The sequence below is a fragment of the Meleagris gallopavo genome, chromosome 1, assembly GCF_905368555.1.
Source record: "Meleagris gallopavo chromosome 1, MGAL_WU_HG_1.1, whole genome shotgun sequence".
In the NCBI taxonomy this organism is placed as follows: domain Eukaryota; kingdom Metazoa; phylum Chordata; class Aves; order Galliformes; family Phasianidae; genus Meleagris; species Meleagris gallopavo.
In genome coordinates this window covers 118,466,509-118,492,426 of record NC_139404.1, presented here as the reverse complement: position 1 = coordinate 118,492,426, position 25,918 = coordinate 118,466,509, and the positions used below count along the sequence as shown (strand labels likewise).

General features: G+C 45.4%; 2 protein-coding genes and 1 non-coding gene across 3 annotated transcripts in view; 1 reads left to right on the top strand and 2 right to left on the bottom strand.

The window, feature by feature from the left end:
• Nucleotides 1–959: 959 nt before the first annotated feature.
• Nucleotides 960–5,666, bottom strand: RS1 (retinoschisin 1). The gene is made up of 5 exons (XM_003203056.4): nt 5,592–5,666; nt 4,807–4,912; nt 1,886–2,027; nt 1,453–1,648; nt 960–1,212 (listed from the first exon to the last, which is right to left on the bottom strand). Exons 1-5 carry the CDS (start codon nt 5,664–5,666, stop codon nt 1,060–1,062), a joined length of 672 nt encoding a protein of 223 aa, XP_003203104.2. The 3' UTR covers nt 960–1,059.
• A 13,117-nt stretch (nt 5,667–18,783) lies between these two features.
• Nucleotides 18,784–18,856, bottom strand: TRNAV-UAC (transfer RNA valine (anticodon UAC)). Its single transcript has one exon. It is a non-coding gene; the product is annotated as a tRNA-Val (tRNA).
• A 3,339-nt stretch (nt 18,857–22,195) lies between these two features.
• PPEF1 (protein phosphatase with EF-hand domain 1) overlaps nt 22,196–25,918 on the top strand; it is a 28,792-nt gene continuing 25,069 nt past the window's right edge. Inside the window, exons 1-2 of the mRNA XM_003203063.5 lie at nt 22,196–22,473; nt 22,568–22,682. The gene's annotated coding sequence lies outside the window, so the exon portion shown is untranslated. The remainder of the gene's footprint in view (nt 22,474–22,567; nt 22,683–25,918) is intronic.

Sequence of the window (25,918 nt, the reverse complement as noted above, 5' to 3'; positions counted from 1 at the left end):
ACTGTACACTTCAGCCTGGAAAAGGAGTCTAGCATCCTGTTTAAAGCTGGGAGCAGGGAGAGTGATGGCACAAACCCTTGCTGCCTGGGCAGTCTTTCCTTTCTCTGAGTCTTATATCTAAATATGGTATCAGTCGTGAGGTGCTAAATAAATTATCTCGGTATATAAGAGCATGTGGTCCATCCACTTAGGCTGTGGATGAAGCTTGAAAGCTCAAACAAATTATTCAGGAGCACTCTTATTAAGAAAATGCGCCCCTCAACTCATTTATGGATAGACAAAACTCATTTTGTGGATGAAAGCATGAGTGCAACAGTGACATAATAATTTCAGAAGATAGGGTCTCACAGACCTCCTAGTTAGGACAGTGGAGCACAAGTTTTCAGACTGCCACATGCCCCAAATTCCTTGCGAGATGTTGGTTACTCTCAAAATCTACCTGAGCAATACGTCAAAGGAGTGAAGCGATGGATGGCCAGAAAACCCAACCTTGCACTACTGGTATGGGTTTGCTTTGCCTCTGTTGCAGGAAAGGAAAATCCTAGAGAACTGGGAAAAACTCCAGTCAGGGCAAAGGCAGAACTTGTGTTCACTCCAAAAACACTGTGACTCTTGCCCCAGCCCTTGGGCCCCCTCTGCTGAAGGCTGAGCCCACACCTGCACATACACAGCACCCACTGGGGACTAGGCCATGGAGGGTGAGGCAGTCATGGAAACTGGAGCAGAAGTCTACCTCCCATGCACACAGCAAGCCATGATGATATTTAGCACCCAGGATCAGGACTGTGTCTCTAGTCTAGTTCCCAGGATCAGAAACACTGTATCTCATGGGACTGAAGCAATGGTAACAAACCACCCCAGCTTTGCTGGTCCGTGGCCCTGAAAAACAGCTGTTGGAGTACGGTTTAGCCATATCACCACATGTCATGTAAAGCAGTGTTTTATTCAAGAAAGCCCTTCTGTCTGTAGGGTCGGCAGGATCATGGCCGCAACACACATCAGCAGTGAGATGGGACGGCCATACAGGCACACACCTGCACATCTCTACCCAGTGGGCACTCAGCCACATTTGCCCAGGCACTCGAGGAGCTCCATGCGGATGGCAATGCGCACGTGCCAGCCCAGGGGGATGAGGCGGATGTAGCGGGCCACAATGGGCGGCCGCAGCAGGTTCTGCACTGAGGATGACCGGTCCGAGTTGCCATAGAAAACCTGCCAAGAGAGGCAGAGGCAGACACAGTTCAGGGGCTGATCAGCGTTGTACTCACTGTCACCATGGCAGCATGATGGCCACGGGGATGGACCCCTGTGTGCCATGAGTAAGCACCAGGCCCCATCCACCATGCTTTTCACACAGGCCCCCCTCCCTTAGGCCGCCTCCCCCAAGACTTTTACGTCATCAAATGCACCCCTGCGACCACCACTGTAAGGCAAAGCACAAGGTCCACCCACCCGGTTGTTTCCGGTCTGGTCCTTGTAGTAAACCCAGTTGAGGTTCTCATCAGTGCGATACTGCACGCTGTATTTGGTCATCCACTCGTCAGCATCACAGCGCCCTTGTGTGAGGATCCCTGAGATCACCTTCACCTCCTTCAGGTCGATCTGCAGCCACTGCCCGTTGTCCTGGTACTTGGAGAGCCAGGCGCACCTGAGGGGACACCGTTGGCCCCGCTGTGCCCTAAACCACCACCGAGGCCACCTTGCTGCCCCACACTGCCAGGGGGCTTAGCCCCCATAGAATTATAGAATTATAGAATCGTTAAGGATGGAAAATACATTTAAGATCATCTAGTCCAACCACCAACCCATCAGCATCGTGCCCATTAATCCACGCCCCTCAGTGCTATATCTAACCCATGCCCTCCCACAGGGTCTTCAGACTCACCCAAAACCTTGGCCGTTGAGGCGGGCCTTATTGGCTGTCCATGAGGAGTACCAGCCTGTGTACTGCTCAGAGTTGGAACAGCTGATCTGGTCAGGAGTGACAGCGCCAGACTCAAAGCCGAGGGGTTTGTGGTAGGGGCACTCTGCAGGGCAAGACAAAAACATGCCACCATTAGTGACACGAGCTGCTCTGCCTTCTGGTTGCCTTTGTCCTAATCTTTTGTCAACACTCTCTGTGGTTTCCTTGTGCCTACCCTCTCTATTCAGGTTGCAGGGGATGCTCTTAAGCCCTGACCACAACCCCTGCAGTTTTTTGCTGTCCAGGGAACACGGCATCTAAATTTCTTATTCTTACATATAGTTATTCCTAAGTCATTGCTGCTTGTGATGTTTTGGGGGAAAAGGTTTTATTTGCATGTAGTAGTCTCCCAATCTCCCTTTTCTTGCAAGCAGAAGCAAATAGATCCAAGCTGGATCCATGGTCCTGGATCCCGCCTCCAGGCTGTCCCTGGGAAATGTCTGGCACCACTTTTTTTGCCTCATCTCCTTCAGCTCCTCCTCATGCACTATCGTGATTTTCAGCTGTGCCTACACAGCAGAATTGCTGAGCCTCTCTAACCAGATCTGCATGTTGTGCTCTGGGGGTTATAACTGTGCTTGCAGATGGTCTTCCCTTATGGAAAAATGTGCAGGTACTTATGCATGAGTGAGGTGTAATGCCTGACCTTCCTGAAGGCTTTGAGATCTTTTGAGTTTTGCCTTCCAATCTCCAGGTCACCAAACCTGATCGCACAACAACAGCCTTCTGCAACACTGAGAGGCTCAGCAAGACTCCCAGCGGCTGCCAACATGCAGAGCAGCCTAATGCTCCTTGGACAAAGCATTTTTTGTTACAATAATCTTTTACACAAGCAGATTATCACTAGGTATTTAGATGCAGATAAAGAAGATGCTCACAAGCTTCATGTGGGAGCTGCTTGGGCAAACATCTGTATTTGCCTACAGCATTTTGTGATTTTGCAGCCTGTGAAGAGGGATATTCCTATTGCATGTGCATGCTCCAAAGAGGAACTCTAGCAAGTTTTACATCTTAGCATGCTTTGTTTCATGGGCAATAAACAAGTGAGCGAAGTGGTATATATCTTTCATTTCCAGGCCTTAAATATGTCTGATAGACCACTATAATGCATTATGATTACAAATAAGCTCTATGTGCAGGGAGCCAGAGTGCACCCAGAGCACAGTGTGGCCACTGCCTCCTCCAGCCACTGCCCCTTGGTTTGTGCCATGCCTGAGCACATCAGTGGGATGGTCAATGTCTCATCAGCGAATTCCACCAAGTCAGTATCTTACACGTCAATATCTCATTAACATATCTTGTTCAGTCAGTGCCACATTAATATATTTTCCCCAAAAAACCATGCAGCTGTTGCCTTGCCTTCCTCCAGGCATGGAAACACCAAGTCTAATAACAACAGCCAATAGAAGCTGCTTGAAACCCCTGCACCCACAGCACACACTTCATATGCGTTTATATGATGTTAAAGAAAAAATCAGAAGGAAACAGAGATTAGATTTCACTTTTTTGAAGGGCTGAATGTGATGCGATAGCAGGGGCAAAACCATCTTGTGAATTTACAGCTATCTGCCTTCTTAGTGCAGGTTCATCACATCACCATCAGCCTTTTCTCCACAGTAAACCTAACCCAAATGTCCACTCTTTCAGTTTAAAGCCATCACCCCTTGTCCTATCACTGCACTCCCTGATGAAGAATCCCTCTCCGGCTCTCCTGTGGGCTACTTTAAGAGTGAAAGGCAATGAAGTCTCCCTGGAGCTTTTCCTTCTCCAGCTGGAACAATCCACACTCCCTCAGCCCCTCTGCATGTTCTTCTTGTGGCTGGGGCCCTGACCTGCCTAAGTGTCTCCCGTTGCATAAGAAACTACTTCTGCAGAGCAGCTGATGTGACCCCACATGTTTACTACTCGGCAGGCTTATCTCGAAGGCTGCGTAGTTTTACTTTTAGTATCACTAATCCATAGATCACATGAGTATAATGAAATTAGCAGGTCACCTTCTGGTACGCAGGGCCATGCCGCACACACAGATTCACTAACAGGTGCTTGGTGCCCGCCTGGCCAAACCAGCTCAGCCACATAATGCTGTTATTGTTGACCTGAAGAAAACCCGTGGAGTGCCACGCCCACCGCCCTGTGGTGCAGACCCTTTTTCTGACCCCCAGCTGCCCCTCCCCTGACACAGCTCCATGCCGTTCCCTCGGGCCCTGTTGCTGTCACACAGAGCAGAGCTCAGCGCTGCCCCTCTGCTCCCTGTGAGGAGCTGCAGCCGCCATCAGGCCTCCCCTCAGCTCTTCTACTCTGCGCTGAGCAAACACAGGGGCCTCAGCTGCTCCTCATACGTCTTGCTTTACAGACCCTTCAATATCTTTTTGCCCTCCTTTGGATGCATTCAAATAGTTTTATTGGAGAGCTCAGGGGAAGCAAAGGGCAGGTGTGGATGGCTGCAAACCTCTGTGCTTACCTGCTGAGTCATTCTTAGGCAGGAGTCCTTCACACCCAACACCACTGTGGAACAGAAACATCTGTTTTCTCTCCCTCTCATTTGTACATGCTCTGCCAACCATGTCATCTCTTGCAGCTCTTACATATGCATATGTTTTTGTTTGCTTTCTATCGAGCTGGGAAGAGGCATAAGCCAGCCTGGACCACCCTGGGTGCCCTCACCAGGGTGCTGTTGTCTTTCTGCTGGCTCAAGGTCACCCTGAACCTCCCATGGGCACAGCTCCACCAGCCCAGTGTTTGTGGCAGGTAACACTGCAACACCTCGTTGCAATGCAGGGTGCAATGATGGGAGATGCTGAGGACCATAACACAGACACTGCTGAAAGAGAGCAACCCATTACCTGGCATGCACTCCAAGCTGTTAGTTCCACTGGACCACACCGAATTAGGTCCTCCCTGGCAATTGCATTTGCAAGCTTTGCTGTGCCATAGCTCCAGTCTCTCATCCTAAAAGGAAAATTAAAAAAAAAAATAAATAAAAAAAATCAGTAATCGATGTTAGTGACACAAAGTTAAATGCCAGTCCAGAAGCCTAAACATGAGTGTGATCTAATAGAGTGACATCCACAGAGAAATGAAAGGTGTCTGCATCTAAATTTTGCAGCCCTCTTGGCTGCTCTTGAACCATGGTGTCACTGCAGAGTCCACAGCCCTGAGGTCATGCCACCCCAGCGAGCATCAGGAGTCACTTCCTGGCTCAGCCACACTGGATCCAGCCTGGTCCTCCTGCACGCAGGGGTGAAGGCTGCACCACGCAGCCTATTTCTTTTGCACAAGACATGGCTGTCCTACAGCCCTGCTTGGACTGCTGAAATGCCACAGGGTGTTATGTCCTCATGCTCCTGTGTCAGGAGGAGTTGCCACACCAGGATCCCCCCAGAAGGACATCATGTGATGAGTGATGACTGAAGGCTGTTGTTGGAGTGAGGGAGAGGAGAGTCCCCAGAATTTCAAAATACAAAAATTTAAAAGTTGCTTCTGCTAAGGGGACCAGCACTCTGAAACTGGTAACAAACTCATGGCAGGAATGATCCCTCACCCATACCACATTCCTTCACCCACTCCTGGAGGTGTCAGGCACTTTCTCCTACTGCCTGCAGGAGCCCAGCCAGCTGTAAGGACTCACCTCACCGGGGGACAGGGCCAGCACAGCTGTAGGCAGCGGGCATGGAGGGAAGAAGAAGAGAGAGATTTCAGACATGATAATATCAGGAAATGCAATGAGTATTTACTCCTGAGCCTGATTCAAATAAAGGGAGAAAGGTAGCATCTCCCCAGTCTGATTGCCAGGGGAAAGCAAGAGGACATGGGCATCAGCTGTGGGCAGGAGCAGGATACTGATATGCCCATATCATTGCTACTGTGCCACTGGGCTTTCTTTGTGATGGTTTTGATGTTTCCTTTTTCCAATCAGAGATGCCTGAAACATCCTGAGGAGAAGCTCATGTCAGTTTCAGTCTCTGCTTTCCAACTGACGTTGCCTCCATCCATTTTTGCCATCTTCGTGCCCTACAGTTTTCCTTTCCCATTTAGCTTGTAAAAATAAGAGCTGATGACAGGTGAAATCACAGCCTACAGCCATTGCAGATCACTGGTGGCTTCAGAGGAGATACAGCACCCCTCCAAGTGGCTCTCATGAGAATCTTCCTCTGAGCTGCATGGAGGATAAACAAAATGTAAATAGATCTTCCCAATCAATCTTATTTGCAAAACGCCCTTTCCTTCTTTTTTTTTTTTTTCTTTTTTTTTTTTTATAAGAAAAAGTACTGTGACTGAAGAGGAAGCACTGCTATTTTTGTAACACCTGACCTGGTTTATTTTCTGCCTGTCACCGAGCAATGATATTTTACAAGCCCTATCCTTACTAAAAAGCTCTCCTACCTCTTCGCAAAGCCCAGAATAGGCTGTTTTAATAGCACTTAGACAAGGAGAATAGTGCCCAGAAAACTGTGAAAATAAAATACTTGTAAAAGTTCCCATGACTGTTGATAAATCATCAATACAAGCCAAATGTCAGCCCTCACATTTCCAACAGATACAGCGAACTGTGGCCATTAAGGGCTGAGGTATGGAGCAAGTAAAATCTTTCACACAGAAACCACAAGAAAACAGCAATCTGCAAACAGTGATGTCGAGAATAGGAAAAGAGATTTTTTTTTATCAAATGAATTAGGCTCTGAATTATTCACTGAAATCTAGTTATGATTTATTCATTCACACACTAACTTTGCTGAGCCTAGGAAGGTCCAACTAATGCTGGCAATTTACATCTTGCATTTACACAGCAAGTTTCATCTCAAAAGATTCACAAATGCTGTGCAATTATAATCAGCGGAAATATAAACTGTACACAAAGCTCTGTTTATTACTGAAATGCAGCTTCTCCTAAGCTTTGACAGTGAGCCTGAATGTATCAAGAATCCAAAAGAAAGACCGCAGCAAGGAACAAAATGATAAAGAAATACTTAAAAATGTTTTATGGACACAGAGATGGTCTCCCTCACTTCAGGTTCCCAAACAAGCAGTTCTGGCTGCTGGGATATTCCATGCTGACCCAAGGCATCTGCCCTGGCTGAAAAAGTTAACATCAGTCTCTGATGAAAAGTTGTAGTTGTTAATGTTCCTCGTCATCAGATTGATATGGTAGAGGCTGGGACCATACCTGTAACAGCAATGAAGCACATTTCCTGCCTGCTTCATGCTCTGTTTAATGGCACTGACTGATGCAGGGCTGTTGCTTCTGGTAGGCAATGAGCCCTTAAGCAGACCCTTCCGAGTCCCTGATTTGAGAGCCAGGACCAAACTCTGGCCCCTCACTGATGGTTACAGTTGGAAACCCAGCAGCTGTGAGTGAACAACAACAAAAGAAGTCATTTTCAGGGTGAATGGTAAGACCTATTCAACCAATCCAGAGTATGGCACAAACTTTGCAATTCTAAGCCAAAGTGGGTTAACTGCAAAAGGCAGCAGCATCCTGCAAGTAGCTTGACCATTGGGGTGCTGGGCTTTGGGCAGTGGTGGCTATGAACGGACCAAGCATCCCACAGCATCCCCCTGATGTCCCCTGATGTTGGGAAAGAAAGGAGAAAAAGCAATGCCCTTGTCTGCAGTTGGCTGGAAAAAGCAGCAATTGATATATTGGTGTGTTTACAGCTGTGATGGGCCCTGTCCTACAAAGGAAATGAAGAGGAAAGCTAGCTGCCAATAGTTTCAAAATGTGATGGTCGGCATGCTTTTATAGTGAGCATGTTTGCCTTCAAGGAAGGTTACAAAGATAATTGGTAATTGTAGGTCAGACAGAACGAATTGCTGCAGTTCATGGAAGAGTCGTGAGTCTGCACCACTGCCGCAGGCTGTTTTAAAAGTACAGGACTGAAAAAAAAAAACATTAAAACAGAAAGAGTCTTATTTACAGCTCCTGCAGTGCCCCAGGACATTGAGCAAGCCATCAGTTCACTGAAATAAAACATTATTTGTGTGTATTTGTGAGGAACAGGGAGTTACATCTTGCCTCTTCTCTGTCCCCCAAACCACCAGGCCGTGAGAGACCTCCAACATGTGGCTGGGCACAAATGCTGTTTCTCAGCACTGGATTTGGGGACGGTGACAGTGGAATGGGGAGGAGGTAGCAGCCCCTGGCTGCAGGTGGGGCAAAACAGCAACTACATGAGGTTCTGGTGGGTGAAGAATGGAGGAGGGGACAAGCAACAGCAAGGACATTCAGGTGAGGGGCAAGGTTTCTTTGGCTCTCCTTCATCCCATAGATTTTTGGAGGCAAGCTTTTCTCCGAGCACTGAGGCTGGAAACAATAAACATGAAGTCCAGAAAGGGCAGGCAGGAGAGCAACGAGGCACCGTGCAATGGAATACTGGCATTTAGCAACAGGAGCAGATAACTGCAGGTGTCAGAAAATCTCTGGTTATTGAGAATGTGCCTGGACATGAGAAAGAAAGGAGGAAGGGAAGTGCAGCCAGAAGGAAAGATGGCAGAGCTGAGGGATTTCAGGAGGTCACCTCTGAGACATCGTGTTGGACATCCTGACCACTGAGCCACAATGGCAAGCCATCCTGTTTAGAGTGGCTAGAATTAACAGTGTGTGTACGTGCATGAGAAGGCACGCTGTAATGCAAAATGGAGAATTAAAGTATAGAGTAAACATCAGTCACTTGATTTACCAGAGTAAGCTGGTAAGTTTCCTGGTCATGGAAAATGTTATCGACTGTTCATTGACTTTACAATTCAGGTGGCCTAGATCTTCAGCTGGAAAAAAACATCAGCTCTTGTTTGTGCAAGCAGCCTCTGCACTTAACAGGGCTCAGAAAGAGGAGCAGTACTGCTTTCCCTCTGCTTCTCCTAGTGCAGAGCACTGCCTGCATGTCCCCAGCGTGGCTGCTCCCCTGCAACGAGTGTGGCATTGCACAAGAGGAAGGAAAACATTTTAAAACAGGGAGAGATTTGACTGTGGCCCTGGAAGAACCATCTCAGGAAGGAGAAAGGAGAGGACAATGAATGGCTTTATCACATTTTTTGATCTAGTAATTGCAGTTTTCAGCTCCCATGAGCACCCCAGCACAAAGAAGCAGGTGGGGGGGTGGAGGGGTATGTAAAAAACATGAGGCCAAGACATGCAGCCGTCCAGTGCAATGAGCACCTTGATTTCCAGAGAGTAGGAAGCCTCCTTCTAAGATGACAAACGAAGCCTGGAAAGGGGCATGATGAGTCCTTGGTGGGGGCACTTTTCTCTTGTATTGCACCTTTATTTCAATGATTTAATCTGGCTTCCCTTTTTGTTCATCTGTTTTGTGTTCCACTTACTACGTGCCAGTATTTATCTGGAATTTATGAAAGCTGTATTGAAATAATGACAATTATACCTATTTAATTCAAATTCATTTTTCTTTTACGCCTGCTGTCTCCTCAGCACTTCCACAAATCTTTTATGTTTTGAAAATACTTGGGGAAAAAAAAGAAAAACAAAGAAAAATCAACCTTTGCCTCTCTTCTTTTCTCGAGAACATCAATTATATTTTTTTCTAAAGCGTTCCCTTGAGAATTTTTGGCCTTTTCTGATCTTACTGACACATTTGTTCCTTCCCACTCGGAGCTCTGCAGTACACTGCCTGCACAGTAATTTTAGTGATTTTGTTAGATGTACTGCTTGTGCCAAAGGGTGGCACTAAAGATGTTATTTACTGCGATCTGAAGGCGGGGTTGGGCCTTTAGTTGTTGGGTGTTGTTTTGTTGTTTGTTTTTTTTTTTTTCAAAGCTGCAAAAAATAGAGAGGGGAAAAAAACTCCCTTCCTTCTAACTGTTGAGACGTGCTTCTTACCCGACGCATGACAAGCAGGGATGGAGCGATGTGGTGCTGGTATGTCACATCGATGTGCTGTGTGTTTGTGACAGCCCACAGATCTGTGTGCTGGTGCAGGATCGTGATGCCCCATCTGCTGCTGTTGTTGCTGCTGCTTTGTGGGGTTCCCAGCAAGCAGAAGCCCAGCAAAGCCCGGGGGCAGGGTGCTCCCCTAAGCTGCGGCTCTGCAGGAAAGAATCGCTAAGGAGCTTACGCTGTCATTGGAGCAACCGGCTCAAGGCTGACCCACCAGTGCTTCCCCATGGTGGAAGAGAAGGGGACCCGAGGGGACCTGGGCAAAGGGCTGCTGCACACTGAGCAGGTAGAAGAGGATGCTTGGGCCATGGAAAACACACAAGTAGGTTTTTAAAAAAGCAGTAAATGAAGAAATAAATAAATAAACACCAAAATAGCGATGCCTGGAAAGTGATCCTGCAAGTGATTTTTTCACTGCAGGCTCTCTGAAAATATCCTGATGTGTGGGTGTCTATTAACAGCAAGCTGTGCCAGGGCTTCAGAGCAAGGTGTGAGTTTGTTCCAAGGGGTAATTGCAGTTACACCACCCATCGGGAAAAATGTGCAGTTTGGGTAAAAACAGCCTTCCAAGAAGCTCAGGCACCAAATGAAGGACAGCACAGAGATCTGGTACGAAGGCAATGCACAGGTATTTGCTGGCAGATCAAAAGGAAGACCTATGAATTAGACAGTGCAGAGTACAGCTGAGCATGCCAGGATGAAACAGAGGCATGGCCACTTGAGGAACACCTTCCTACCCAGGACATTCAGTAGGCCTTGGGTGTCCAACCTTTTGGCTTGCTTGTACCACACTGCGTGAAGAGGAGTCGTCTTGGGCCACATGCACAAAGCTTGCTCCTAAAGTAACGCCTCCTATTTATTTCCATGGAAACTACAATGAGCACAATAACACTGTTTGATAGAGCAAAATCTCAACTACAAAATACTCTTTTTCAACACATCCACTGCCATTAGCTCTGCATTTTTACCAGTGGTGAACGGGAGCCTGTGTGCTGCACTCACAACAGTCTGCACCAGTGGAGGTGATCCACTGTGGCTGTCACCACCGCTGAAACGCACCACCCGCTGCCTCATTGTGCTCACATCCACTGGTTGTTCTCCACAAACATTCAGCAAGTATCAGTAAATGTCAATGGGTGCTTTTTTTTCTGCATGGAGAAATTCAATTATGCCTCTGCTTCATCCGCACTCCTATGTCAGAGTGCCCCTCTGCTGCCATCTGTCACGCGGCAGCAAAATGTAATGGGATGTTGGTGGGAAGGTTCAACTTTTACTGCCATACCGCTACCATCTGCTCCTGATGTTGTGGGCTAACATCATAAAATGGAAGGAATTACTTTTGGAGCAGCCCTCATAAAATAGATAATATAGTTAATGTATATAAGTAACAAAACTTCTTTTAATCTACAATATTTTTAATTAAAACAAGAAAAGAACACAACAAAACCACAAAACTACTGGAATATGTGACCTTATCTTTATGAAACTAATGCATCAGCCTGGTTAGATGGCAGTGGCTGCCATTCTCAGTGAGCTCTCAAGGAGTTCCTCAGAGGCTTTTGATGAAATGTTATTCCTCCTGTGCTTCATCCTTGAAAACTGTTGTTCACAAATGTAGGCAGTGCCAAAAAGCGATGACATGAATAAGATGTGACTGTGAAGCAGGGAATGTTTTTCTCTGGTAAGAGAACTCTCATAAAAATAAAGTGACACGGTCAGATTTTTGAGTCTGATTGCAACTCTGCACACTCCATTTGAAAATATGCAGTCATTTATTTATGTCAACTGAAAATGGAGTTGCAGGCTGTGAGTTGGACATGCGTGAGGAAGCAAAGTAACTGACAGACACAGAGGAGGACTTTTAAGTCCTAGACTTAAGAATCTAGAAAAAAAGTAAAAATGGAGAATTCAGCACCTGTGGGGGAAAAGCTGATCTGCCCAATATTTTTGTCCCAGATGGACACACCATACTGTAGCCACATGCCGATGGTGGTAGATACTGCACAGCACCCAGCAAGAGCAACCCCAGCCTTGAGACATTCAGAGCTTTCCTGTCAGCTGTGAAAAAGTCAGAAGTTCAAACACAACCTGAAAGCAATCTCCTTGTGCCACAGTGAGGTTAATTAAAATGGAATTGATAAACGCTCCCTCCTCCCCTTTTTTTTTACTTATGATTTTTATTCTTAGAGTGCCTTTGAAATTCTTCCCCAGGACAAAATATCTGAAAGAGCCTTTAAGAAAAGCAGATCTCTACCAGCAGTGTCTTGCTGCTAAAGAAAATGAGTGGCTTTTGATTAACCAAGAATTTTGATTAATGAAGAACTGGTTTTTCATATTCTACTGTACCTCATTTTTCAAATCAGCATTATTATTTACTCACTGGCTCAGCTGCACTACAATTTTCTGTGGAAATTCATATTTTGACAAATTGCATGCCAATCTTTTTACACTGCAATTACTTTGCGAAACAGAGTTGTACTACTGAATATTCATAGAGCTGTAAGAACGCTGCTCACTCGTATACGTAAATTACAGATCTCCTGCACAATTTTTCTTTTCCCTGATTATTTTGCTTCCATAAAGAGCTCCCTCTGTACCTCACAGTCCAAAGGAGTTTGTATGAAACAAGAAATACAAAGGGGGACATCTGAAAGCACATCTCTAGAGACAAAAGTGCATACCTTTGTACCAGAAAAGAAGAGACAGCAGGACGTTCCCCATCTTGAACCGCATCTTTTCCTTCCTCTTTCAGAAATAGCTCCTTAGCCTGCTGCTCAGCTTTCTGGGAAAGCATGAGATTACCTAAAGCTTCACCTAAGCACATTATGCTCCACCATTCTCAGGATTTTATCAAGTAGTATCAAGCCAACTGCACAGTTACTACTGTCAAGCTCCATGTGCCGTAGCTAAAGGTAGAAAGCACTGTGGTACTGTGTGGTACTATGACTGTATTCAGACAATGTCCATGTATGGATGTGGTATTTAGGAACATGGGTTAGTGGGCAGTATTGGTGGTAGGTGGATGGTTGGACTAGATAATCTTGGAGGCCTTTTCCAATCTTAATGATTCTGTGATACTGTGAACAAGGACATGCCTAACTATAAACCACATTTAGCCATCATACAAAGGCAGAGGATGTGCCTAATGCTTATAAATCATAGTCCGTTTTATGCAGTGCATATTGCCTATTGTATGTAATATGCATTAATTATCTTCCACCCCAGTTATTTACCTCTGCATCATTGATGCCTGTCCTAATAATTGGTGTGTGTAGGAATCTTCCCTGGACTTATTGCTCTTTCAGTCACCTAATTGCAAGGGGCTGAAAACTGCAATTACTAGATCAAACAGAAATAGCACGCTTTTGTTCTTCACTTGCAGGGATGTAAAACTTTGAAACAAACAAACAAAAAAATAAACTTTCCTTTGCTAACAGTTCTACCTATCATATCTTATCTTTATATGGTGCTGTCAACCCAGCATGAAAGACAGTTATAAATCAGGTTTAAAAATGACTGAAAGAACAAGACAACAGTAGATTGCTGGTGATTCCAGCAAATATTGCTCCTGTTCCTCCAACCTCTGTTAATTATGTGCAACTAGCAGTGAATTTTTAATGGGGGCTTTTGACAGCTATTGCTTCAGAAGCAGCTTCCTTTGTTTCAGAAGATCTCTGACTGCATGTGCAGGGAGTAGATGAAATCACAGCACAGCTCATGTGGCTGTGGGTGCATGAAGATCCATCTACCTTCAGATTCCTGGTCTGTGTCCATTCAGAAAACTCTGTACAAGGAAGGATGCTGATATTTTGGTGGGATCTGCCTTGTCTACCTTTGGAAACCTGGAGACTGTGGATGTCCCACCCATAGGATGTCAGATCCAGCATATCTGTATTGTAATTTCCTGGAGACATTCAAGGTCAGACTGGACGTGGCTCTGAGCACTCTGACTGAGCTGTAGGTGTCCCTGTCCATTGCAGGGGAGTGTGACCAGGTAACCTTTAATGGACTCTTCCAACTCAAACGATTCTATGTTTGTATGATGCATCCTGGCCACATCAGGGTATGTGACATGGACAGTCTGAGCATCCTGATATGAGGGTTATCATAGCCCTGTGACACTGGGAAGCATCAATGAATCCATAGGTGCATGGCAGAGATGAGCTGAGTTGTCTACACCCTGCAGTTGTCTACACCCAGACTTGAGTCCACCATTTTTTTAGGTCTTTCATCCGAAGGAAAGCCAATCCTCTAGCTATCAGTCTCACCTTGGTGTCAGGGAGGGTTATGGAATGGGAGCCATCATGGACCAGTTAAAGATCAACCAGGGCATCGGGCCTAGTCAGCATGGGTTTACAAATGGTGGATCCTGTTTGACAAACCTGATTTCATTCTATGACAAGGTGAACGGCCTAGTGGATGAAGGTAAGGCTGGTAATGTGGTCTACCTGGACTGCAGTAAAGCCTTTGACACTGTCCCCCACAACATTCTCGTGGAGAAGCTGGCTGCCCACGGTTTGGATGGGTGTACACTCCACTGGGTTAAACACTGTCTGGATGGCTGAGCCCAAAGTGTTGTGGTCAGTGGACTTAAATCCAGTTGGTGGCCAGTCACGAGCCGTGTCCCCCAAGGTTCAGTGCCGGGGCAGCTTCTATTTAACATCTTTATTAATGATCTTGATGAGGGGATTGAGTGTACCCTCACTAAGTTTGCAGATGACACCAAGTTGGGAGGGAATGCTGATCTCCTGAAGGGAGAAAGGCACTACAGAGGAACCTGGATAGACTGGATCGATGGGCCAAGGTTAACTGTATGAGTTTCAATAGGGCCAAGTGTCGGGTCCTGCACTTCGGTCACAACAACCCTACACAACCCCAGGCTTGGGGAGGAGTGCTGGAAAGCTGCCTGATGGAAAGGGACCTTGGTGTACTGATGGACAGTTGGCTGAATATGAGCCAGCAGTGTGCCCAGGTGGCCAAGAAGGCCAATGGCATCCTGGCTTGTATCAGGAATGGAGTGGTGAGCAGGACTAGGGAAGTCATCCTGTCCCTGTACTCAGCCCTGGAGAGGTCTCACCTCGAGTACTGTGTTCAGTTTTGGGCACCTCAGTACAGAAAGGACACGGAGGTGCTGGAGCAGATCCAAAGAAGGGCAACAAGGCTTGTGAAGGGCTTGGAGAATATGCCCTACAAGGAGAGGCTGAAGGAACTGGGGCTGTTTAGTCTGGAGAAAAGGAGGCTGAGGGGAGACCTTATTGCTCTCTTCCAATATCTGAAAGGTGCTTACAGTGAGAATGGGGTTGGTTTCTTCTCACTGGTGATAGATGACAGGACAAGGGGAATTGGCCTCAACTTGCAGCAGGATAAGTTTAGGTTTGGATATCAGGAAACACTTCTTTACAGAAAGGGTTGTGAAGCACTGGAATAGGCTCCTCAGGGAGTGGTTGAGTCACCATCCCTGGATGTGTTTAAAAACCTTTTGGATGTGGTGCTCAGGGACATGATATAGTGGAGGGTTGTTAGTTCGGGTAGTATGGTTAGGTTGTGGTTGGACTCGATGATCTTTAAGGTCTTTTCAACCTGAGCAATTCTACGATTCTATGATTCTATGATTCTAGTAGACATCTTATCATGGCCCCCTCCAGTGGTCACAGAGATGGACCTGGTCCTACCTTCACATCTACCTTGATAGGCTGATACGAGGCTGACTCGATCTCCCTTGTGTTCCCTCCACATGCTCTTATAATGAAATCTCACCTAAACAAGCCTCATTCAACAGGTTGGCCCTGGAGCATCCCACTCCCTGCTGCCACCCCACACTGTGCGGCACCTCCTTCCCAGTACCATGAGGCACAGCAGTAAGTAAGAGTCTTATCCCAGGCAGAAAGAGCTGCTGCTCTCTGGGGGCATTTTCCAAAGGTTGGGGCAGCTCCTGATTTTTGGTTCAGAGGTCTTATGCTCTTTTTCAGCACTCCTCTCAGGGCAGCAGGAGTCAGCAGACTGTCCTGCCATAGGTCTTGGTTTCATGTGAGAAATGCAATAGCTCAGGAATGATATTCAGAAATAGCACTCAAAGGGATATCCTCAAAGCTAGGAGCTCCCTAGTTATAAAATTCCCCCCCTACAGAACACCAAGGCAGTTTTTGTGCAAAAATATGTTGAAAAACTGAGAAACAAAATCAACAGGTAACACAATTTGTCTCCCTGTCCTTTGGTACTCTCTCTGGTTACATAATGTTGATTCTAGCCCATCTCTGACCAGTGGTGAATGACTGAGCAGCTGTACCCTTTTCAAAGCGTGCACCTTTTGAGCTAATTGTTAAAATGCAATGTGACACAATGAGCTTGTGAAAACAAAGGCACTGGAAATTATTCAAATCAAGACAAGCACAGTCAGAACAAAAATCATTCAAAAAAAGTCAAACTGGTTCACAAGATGAGTCAGAGAGCTTTAAAAATGAAGCCTCTGTATAAACATAATGCACTCCAGACCCTCTGGGTCTAATGCTGTCAATAATGCTTCTTTTTAATAACCTTAAATGGCAACACCTCCACTACAGGCAGTCTTACTAAATGAATCATGTAGTTCTTTCCTAGCAGTGAGACAAATACTTCCAGGTATAGAAGACAGAAAATATTTTAAAGTCACAACACAGCACCAGAAAGGACACCAGAAAGGACAACATTTGCCTTTTTTTTTTTTTTTTAAAAAAAAGGGTGAAATTTAGCCTGGCATTGGTTTTGATAGTAGAATGAAACTGTGCCTGGTGCAATAAGACCAAAGTAGGATAATCTGATTACACCATACTGCTATGTAAATCAAGAGCAGGGATAGCCTGAGCATGTGCACTCTTCAGGCCACACATTCTACTTCAGGTCCAGCTTGTGTTCCATTGACCCTAAAACATTTCTGTACATATCTGTGGCCCTCTGATATTTTGCTACTCTTTCTTCTTTCACTTTGTCTGAAATAACACAAAAGGCCACCCTAAGAATTTACTAAGAATTAAGCAGCGTGGATGGCTGGACACCAGTGCTCCAGTCTGTGCTTTGCTTTGCTTGGTTAACAGATACAACCACAACTCTGTACCATTTGAAGATCAACATGCCAACTTCTTACACAGGCTTGCACTTTCTGCTCATACCTTTCTTTCTGTCAGAGCTCATGGGCAATGAATCTGCTTCTGAGTACATCAGAACAGTGTCTCCAGGAACTCTCAAAAGGCACCAAGCACGCACAGAGACCTCCTGGAGCTGGACCAATTTGGCCAGCAGTGGTGTGGACACATGTCCTTGAAGGGCAGGCCGGAATGGAAGGTGCTTATGTGTGAGGGAAGCACGGCTCCACATGGTGATTTTGTGTTTCTCCCAAAGTCAGAGTGACAGACAGATAAATGAGAGCAACACACACAAATTTGTATGTCTGGGATCCAAGCACATGCACCAGGCAATTTCTCAGTGCTAACGTGTAACTGGCACACACTGGTCTTAGCACAGCTAGGGAACATACAAAATGCACATTTATATGTGTACGTGTTAATTGTAGGCATCTCTCAGATGTAGGATACTGACATGCTGAAAGAGGAAAACTGCCAGTGCTTTTGCAGCGTGAGTCAAACCTTCAAGAGCTTGAAGTGGATGGAGTGACGACGATCTGCCCATGCTGAAGATCTGGTTCTTAAAATAAAATATTATTTCAAGGAGCCTGAATGTGGGCTTATGTCCTCTTCTGAAAAAAAGCACTTCAGTGCAAAAAACACAACATGACTAGTTACCTGGTGCTGCCCACCAGGAGCAGGCCCAGTCCCCTGCCACACCTCAGGGACTTGGGGCTGTCATCAGCATGCTGGGCACCATGGAGTCATCATGGAGGGATGATGGGAAGTACCTTCCCTGAAGGCTTTCATATAATACAGTGGAAAATTCTAGATGTAGTGGACAGCTTTGGATCTGTAACCTGAAAGCAACTCTGCTATGACCAGCTTTTACCCTAAAAGCGGGGCTCAGTGTGGAAGTCTCAGTCTTAGTTGGGCCTATTCAGCCCTGTTGTGCCTCTTCCTCCCGCAGAAACTTCTTCATCCCAGCCCCTGCTGGGGCTCCCATGCACAGACATGTGCTGCGGCAGCATCCATACCCAACGGTCACCATTTCCTAAAGGCTTGCACCTGCAGAATGAGATGATGTGCTGTATGCAACAGTGAAAATGCTCTGAGGCAAACAAATAACGGGGTGTGGCTGAGGGAATTGGGATTGTTCAGTCTGGAGTAGAGGAGGCTCAGGGGAGACTGTATTGCTCTCTACAGCTGCCTACAAGGAGGTTGAAGCAAGGTGGGATTTGTTCTCTTTTCTCAGACACCAAGTGATAGGACACAAAGAAATGGCCTCAAGCTGCACCAGAGGAGGCTTAATTGGATATGAGGAAGAATTTCTTCATAGAGAAAGTGGAGTTGGTGGAGTCCTCATTCCTGGAGGTTGTTCAGGAGGTGTGAGGACAAGGCACTAAATGCCATGGTTAGTGGCAGACTTGGTTATGTGATGGATGTCCTTGATGATCTTAAGGGACTTATTCTATGGTTCTGATGTGCTTGTTAGGGTGAAAAATCAAGTCCTGCAGTAACTCTGTCTAAATTATGTTTGGACTGTTAGAAAAGGTGCTGTTGCACAGGGCCTATGGCAGGCTCAGGGCTGTCTCTCAAGAAGTTGTGCCACTTACGCACTGGGATGAGAGTGTACAAGTAACACAGTGATTCCAGTTGGCAGGGCTCTCCTGACTGGAGGGCCTTTCTGCTCCCAGCTCCATACACCGTTCTTCCTCCACTTCACGGAGAGCCTGCACGTTTTTAATGAGTTTAATAAAGTTACCCATTTTGAGAGAAAAATAGGAGGCCTAAACTGAAGGTAAATAACCTGAGACGAAAAAGGACATTCCGGCTGGTTCCACTGGGGCTCGAACCCAGGACCTTCTGCGTGTAAAGCAGACGTGATAACCACTACACTATGGAACCGCTACGGAAACTGCCCGCTGTGGCACTCCACCTATCGATGAAATGCTCGCGCTCTTCTCCCTCCCCTCCCCCCCACTGCCTTCGGTCCCGCCCACACGGAGGGAACAGACCATTGGAGGAGCGTGCGGAGGGGCGGTTCCCTTCCCTGGCGGTTTGGCCGGGAGGGGCAGTTTGGGAGGGGGGAAAGGGTGAGCGGTGTGCCTGAAGCGGTGAAGGAGTTTCCTGTCAAAGTGTGGGTTTTACCTTGGTCGGTGCATCTTGTGCTGGAGCACGCTAACAAAATGCAGACCCTGCTTTCCTCAGGCAGTTTTCGTGCCCGTTTCTTTTTTCTTTGCGTTGGTTCACGAAGTGGTGGCGAAGTCTGAGTGTGGTAGTTGGCTGTTGTTTCCATAGGCTCCAAGTGTAGGCTGAGTCTACAAATTATGCCATTAGGCACTGCTTTCCAGAACATTCCGCTGAGTTTTTCTGCTGATCTTTTTGTGGATTTTTGGTGGCTTTCTTTTTTTAATGTTTTACATTATTCTCATTTTTACAGGGAGTGCCCTGGTGATTCCATAGTGTTCCTGTGTAGTTTCTCACCCTTCCTTGGCTCCTGTTTCTGGTTTTGTGTTCTTTTTGCCAGGGATGCTAAGTTTGATGTCTTTTGTCCATTGTCTTTGCATCCCAGAAATGTCCACTGAGGGAAATGTCTTTTCTCATTTACCCTCACTAACTTTGCAAGGCTCATTTACCAACAGGCTTCAGTCATCACACTGATTTTGATAGGAAAAAGCCAGATAACGTGACTCTGTATATTTATTTCTCCTTTATCTCTTCTTATTCCTTCTGTTACTGACAGATCACTCAGCTGGGGACTTGTCCCCTGGCCAGGGCTTTAAGATACATGGCTGGATCACATAAAAATACTTTCGTAAGCTTGATAGGGTAAAAGGAGGGGAACCACGGTGCAGAAGGAGCACATTCACTCCGACTATGATCATCTTCAGCCTTTTTGAAAAATGTTGGTTGCATCACTTTGTAGTGGGTGCTTCTGAGACATAAGCCTGAAGCAGATTTTGAATTATGCATGTGGAATGCCTGCATGAAGGCTGGCTCAGGAGGTTGGTGTTTCCAAAGCATTTGGTGAACATAATGCATGCTGCTACTTCAAGGGCTGCCTGTAAAGGAGTCTCCTGATTTTTGCACTGGCAGCATAACTTTTTTTTTCTTTTTTTTTTTTTTTTAATTCTGCTAGGCTGCTCAAAAACATTATGAGAATTTTGTTGCCTACTGTCTGTTGATGCTTGCTAAAATGCTTTTCACCTCCTTAGTGTGTGATATGTAGCTGCTGAGCAAAAAAGCTCAGCATGTGTATAACTTGGTGGTGGGACTGGTATGTTCCCTTTGCCTCATGTGGAAATGAGGATGGCTTAATTAGGTCCAGCTGATGTCCTTGGGCTTAAATGGGAAAGGCTATTTGGAAAGCTACATGTTATTATGATCCCTGTGTGTAACTGGAGAGGTGGCTCGTTCCAACACATCTGACTGTCAGGTTGTTGGGTCACTTCAGAGCACTGAGAGGGGATGAGCAGCTTCTATGAATAACAAGAGAGAACATGCTGGGAGACGCTGTCCTGCGGAAGCTAACAACTAAGGGTTTGATTCTGTCCCACTGATCTTGGATGAAAGATTTCTGATGGATTTGTTGGCTATTGGAACAAGCCTGATGGCCTCTCATTATGCAGAAATCTTGCTAAAAGCCAATATGGATGAATTTATCAGATGCAGTAAATATTTTATAAATGATGTGTCCCCAGAGTGCAGTGGAAAGAGGTTATGATGTATTTTTACTTGCATGCTTTTTGGCAGAACAGTGTGATCATACATAAATGATTAGCTACTGTAACTTGGATAAGGGAAAGTGCATCCTGCCAGAAAAGCAAACATCAAAACTCTTCTGGGCCATGCAGAATTAGGGTGTCTCATGTGGATTTTATTTGCTGTCTCATTCCACGGAAAAGGAGTAGCTTTGAATATGGAAGCTTGTGTCCGGGACTCCAGAAACTCAAAGAACTAGCTCAGTCAATCAAAAAGAAAGCATATTCACATTTTTCACACAGTGTCTTCTGCTTGCTGGCTTCGCACTTCAGATATCTTTTACATGTTAAAAAACGTGCCCATTCTATCACAGTAAGGGAACTCTTCTGTCTGTCCCAAAAGATGATCTGATCACTGTGTCCAAGTGCCTTCACAGTGGCAATTGATGTCTTTTGTCACCAAGCTGATGGCAAAAATTTTTTGAAAATACCATGCTGTAGTATTACTAAAGCTTTGGAGCAAGGGCATCAAGATCTTCATCTGATGGTCTCTGTTCTGGGGGCAGGACCTGGCCTTAGTGAATGCTATCATGAGGAGAGGCTGCAGAGGAAGGAGTACTGTGATCACGATCCACACAGTGCTTCCTTTCACCATATGCATCCTAACCCTGACCTTAACCCATGCATTGTAACCTCTGGCCTTCTTTAGGCCTCAGCCTCTACTGTGACCCCGCAAAATGGCTGCTGTGCTCTGCTCCATCACTGCACAGAGAGACCACGAGAGCAGCTCCTCTCTGGCTTTCAGAAGAGGGTAGAAGGACAGAGTGGGGGTATGAGTGGTTAGTGGTGCGATGGATGCTGAGGGCTGTAGCTGAGAGTATAGTGGCAATATCACAGTACCAAATTTATTCTGGTTGTTTGGTAATATATGAGCTCAAAATTGCAGGGTATGGGGCTGTTGTGTCAACACTGAGCAGTAAGAAATGGCTTTGGGCTTGATGGCTCCACCCTTCCTGGCACCTGTGAGGTGACTGAGCGCCCACAGGCAGCAAGGCAAGGAGGTGGGTAGGATGTGCAGGCTCTGCAGTCAAGGGTCAGGGTTTGACTTCAGAGTATATGGCAGCCTGGCTTCCTGACCACACAGCTACAGTGGCAAACTGACCCCTTTCCAGGAATTACACTGGGGAGGGACAAGCTAATAAGTTCCCTGAACTCATTACACCCTTATGCACAGAATGTGTGTGCAGATAGCATCTGTATACCAGTGTATGCATACAGTGCCTCTTGGCGAATGAATCTGGCAGTACTTGTTCCTCAGGGGCTTTCATTACCATGCCAGTCACATCAGGGAACCAAATACCTGGGCGGTCTGTATGTGTGTTTATCCCCCATGTGCTAGGTAGGTCTGCTAAAATGCAAATCACTGCCTCATCCCAGCAGAAAGGCCTTTCCTCTGGAGAGAGACCATGTGACTTCAGATGTGCAGACGATAACTTCAGCCCATCCCTTTCTCTGCCTGAGATACAGGAGGCACGGTGACTAGACAGATCTCCAATAGCATGCAAGCAGCACAGCTGGAGGGCTGCAGCCAAGAACTTCCGCATCATGATGAATATGGCATTTACCCTTGACTGCTTCTGAGGAGTGAGGCTCAAGAAATTTCCTCTCGGGAGGCTGTATCAGTAGGTGGAGAGTAAGTGCTTTGTGAGCTCCAGAGCCCCAGGGAGGATTCGAGTGCTGGTTCTGCAGAGCTGCGCCCCTCATTATGCAGTTCAGGTTCCAAAAAGGGACTGCTTCTGCTTCGAAAGGAAGCTTCTAAAGGTAACTCTTGTGGAAAAAAGCAGGTAATTTCTTCAAGTCAGATATATTTTTTTTTCTTAGCTCGCTTTTAAAGAGCTACTTGCCTGTATCCTAGGTCTTCAAAGTGAATGAGAGAAGGGTCAATGCTTTTGCCCTGAGAAAAATCAGTGTGCTTCAAGCTGTCAAGTTTGACCTGGACTGGATCAGTTATCCAGAGCTTCTGAATACGGGTAAGATCAAATAGCTCTGAGACTCCTATATTTCTTATACTTTTTGCTTTAGGAAAAAGACTTTCTGTGATGATAGTTCTGATGCTTAACTTAACCTTCATTAAAACCAATATAAATTTCATCTGCAGCATGAATTTCATTTGTAGATTGGCTCAAATTTCAATACATTTGTTCTCGAGTTTTACGTTTTAGTCCATATTTCCCTTCAAGTAAGGAGAAGGAATGTCATGGGATGTCATTAAGCTTCTGCTCATTATCTGCAGGACAATGTATAATTCAGATTTCCCTTTTTCTCTGTGATAAGAAACTGCAACCGTTGTTGATTTTTACACTCTTGTTGGGTTCTCTTACTAGAACTAATTTGGCCACAGGATTTTGAGTTTTCTGCTGGCTTCCTAATGGCTTTTCCTTTTCAGGCACTTAGAGTTTCTGAAAAGTGATATGGATAGCATCTTTATAATCCAGGGTGATCTGCACCCTAATTGTGTGCTTGTATTTTCCACCTTCCTTTATTACAGCACTCTCCCCACAATCTTTCTGTGCAAAAACTGAGACTGCTTGCTTTGTTTATTTTCTACACAAAAAGTGCAAATGCTTTGTGTAAACGTATGCTTTATTGAGTGCAGGTAGCATGAACTAACTTTCACACATCATTTTCCTACAGATTCTTTCTGGATTTACATACAGTTCCTGAACTGAGTGTTTGAACGATCACCATGTTCACACCTTTTCAGATCTTCTGTTTCCTTACTTTTGCAGTACAGTTTTGGGCTCAGGAATATTAGTCTACCTTAATAAGCTGGAATGTCTTCATCCTATTTTCTTTCACTATGGCTTTGCTGGTTTCCCAGTGTTACTACATCCATTCAATATTGATTCCTGGCCCAAGCATTGATGTCTATCAGCCACCATTGCCAGAAGTGATTCCAACAGTTCTGTATAGGGCTTAGCCTTGCATCTCTGAGCAAGCTAAAAATTTTTGTCTGCTGTATATTTGAAACAAATTTATTAAAACAGAAAGGCTTTCTCCTTTCTTTCTTTCACTTAATAGAAATACCAATTTGTCCTGTGGATGTAAAAGAACACAGACTTAAGCATGTACTGCTTTGTCTGTATTTGATCTTCTTGTGTCACCCTTTGGCAGACCAAATTCAGTGTTGATTTATTGCTCTGGTAGTCCACAGCCAAGTTCTCTTTCACTGCATTGGTTGTCTGTGGCAGCTTCATCCCATTTTTTGCAGAGTGAGTCTTTTAGCTAATGAAATCTCTAAATCATCTCTAGATCCTTACCCTTGACAACCTCAGCTCTGGCAATAAGACAGTTTTGAAGAGCTGTCCCTCTACAGGTACCAACCTGGAAGTTATGATTTAATGCACGACGTTCTCTTTTCTACAGTATCTTGCTCCTTCCTCCTTCATTTCCTCAGCACTGCATAGAAGAGAATCCATCATAAACCAATGTTTCATGATTCTCAGTACTCTGAAGTCCCTGCTTCCAAAGGAAAGCAGTTCTGAATGAAGCTTGTGAGTTGAAGAAAGTTGAAATATTAGTAGCGAGAAGACATCAAAGTAAAGCCTCTGGCATGGGAAGTACCCATCCACCTATCTGATCTTTATGGAGAAAACTGTCCCTGTGTCACTACGTCTCCAACCACACGTACATTCTAACATTTTATGGGCAGAGATGGTAACTGTATGTTACTAAGTATGGTTGAAAAAGGGAGAGAGGGGAGACAGGAGGCACGCTGATGGAGAAAGATACTGAAACAACTTACAGAGGAAGTAGCATACCTGTGGAAATTTTATCCAAACTAAAACAAAAAGGACATTTTTTTCAATCTTTGTAATCAAAGATAAGAAACAAGTCAAGCTGAGAAGTTAAAGCTTAGCAGCTGTCATTTGTATGGCTTCCATGTCCACAAGCTTGGCCTAGCTTACACTTGTCTACAATAGCATGGCATATCTAAATTTTAAAGATGAGCGAGGCTTGAAAGAATGGTTCGCTGCCCAAAGGACCTGCAGCCTGATGTCATTGAAGCCATAAATCTTTGCAAGATTTTCATTATTTTTGAGGCAGCCTTGTCTTTCTGTGACTGTTGAACTGAAGGCTTAATTATTTGGCGCAGCACCTATTACGTTCGGATCAAATGCTGCATGTTCATCGTCTCTGTAAATCAGGCTCTTGACATTGCTGATTCTGAAACCCAAACTTCTGAATACTTGCTACAGTTCAGCTCTCAGAGCAGGATGTGCCACTTCTGCTTTGCTTAGTGCATGTCTGTTGGCATGATTGGAGCAGTGTTTTATTTTGCTTCACTGGATTGGCTATGTATTCAGTGCCTGTCTATCACAAAATTGCCTTTTTGCTGAACTGAGGGAAATGTAACAGTTTCTTAGACTTGTATCTGAACTATTGCCTGATTTTTAGTGAATGTGACAGACTCTCTCTTAAAGGTAAATCAGTGGTACAATATCCAGAATTCTAGCACAGCACTATGTCCAGAATTCTTATCTAGGAATATATATCTAGGAAACCTTTTTCCATACGTTGAGAAAAGGCCAACTTTGCATTTCATCTGTGAACACTTGGGGATCTTTTGTAATGGCAAATGGTTGTTTACCAGGAACTTCGCATTGCATTGCAAATGCAGTGTTCATAGAAAGCACTTTAATGTTTCAGATTCTTGTTTTTCAGCCTTCTTACCTGTGGAAGGCTCTCGTGGTTGTTGCTTGGTATTTTTCTATGAGTTTGGCAGGGAGCAGAGCCAGCTTGAACTGATGCACCTTGGGAAAAGAGTGCAGCTCAATTAGGAGCGAAGAAGAGCACTTGCTTGTAGGAGATGCTGGCTGTTTTCACAGTGCGTTGTTCCCTTTGCTCATGGTCTTTTGGTTGGTCCAGAACAGCAGAAAGTGAATTCACTGGGCCTGGATGGAAGTTGTGCTTGCTCGAGTCTCCAGTTGATGTGGTTGTACTGGAGCCTGGAGATGTGAGTTGTGAGAAGCTATTGGGAAACAAGGTAGTAATTTGAATGTTTGCTGTGCCCACTGTAGAATAGAGGCATTTGGGATTGATGGTGGTGGTTCCCCTGGATTAGCTCACTGATGGACAGCTATGGCATTTTTAAGGGGTTTATTGATATTGTGTAAGATTTCCTCCAAGCTTTGATTATGTGTTTAAGGCTTCATTTACTGCTGTTAGCATAAAATTCTATTCTAGCCTCTCTCTTTATTTCTTT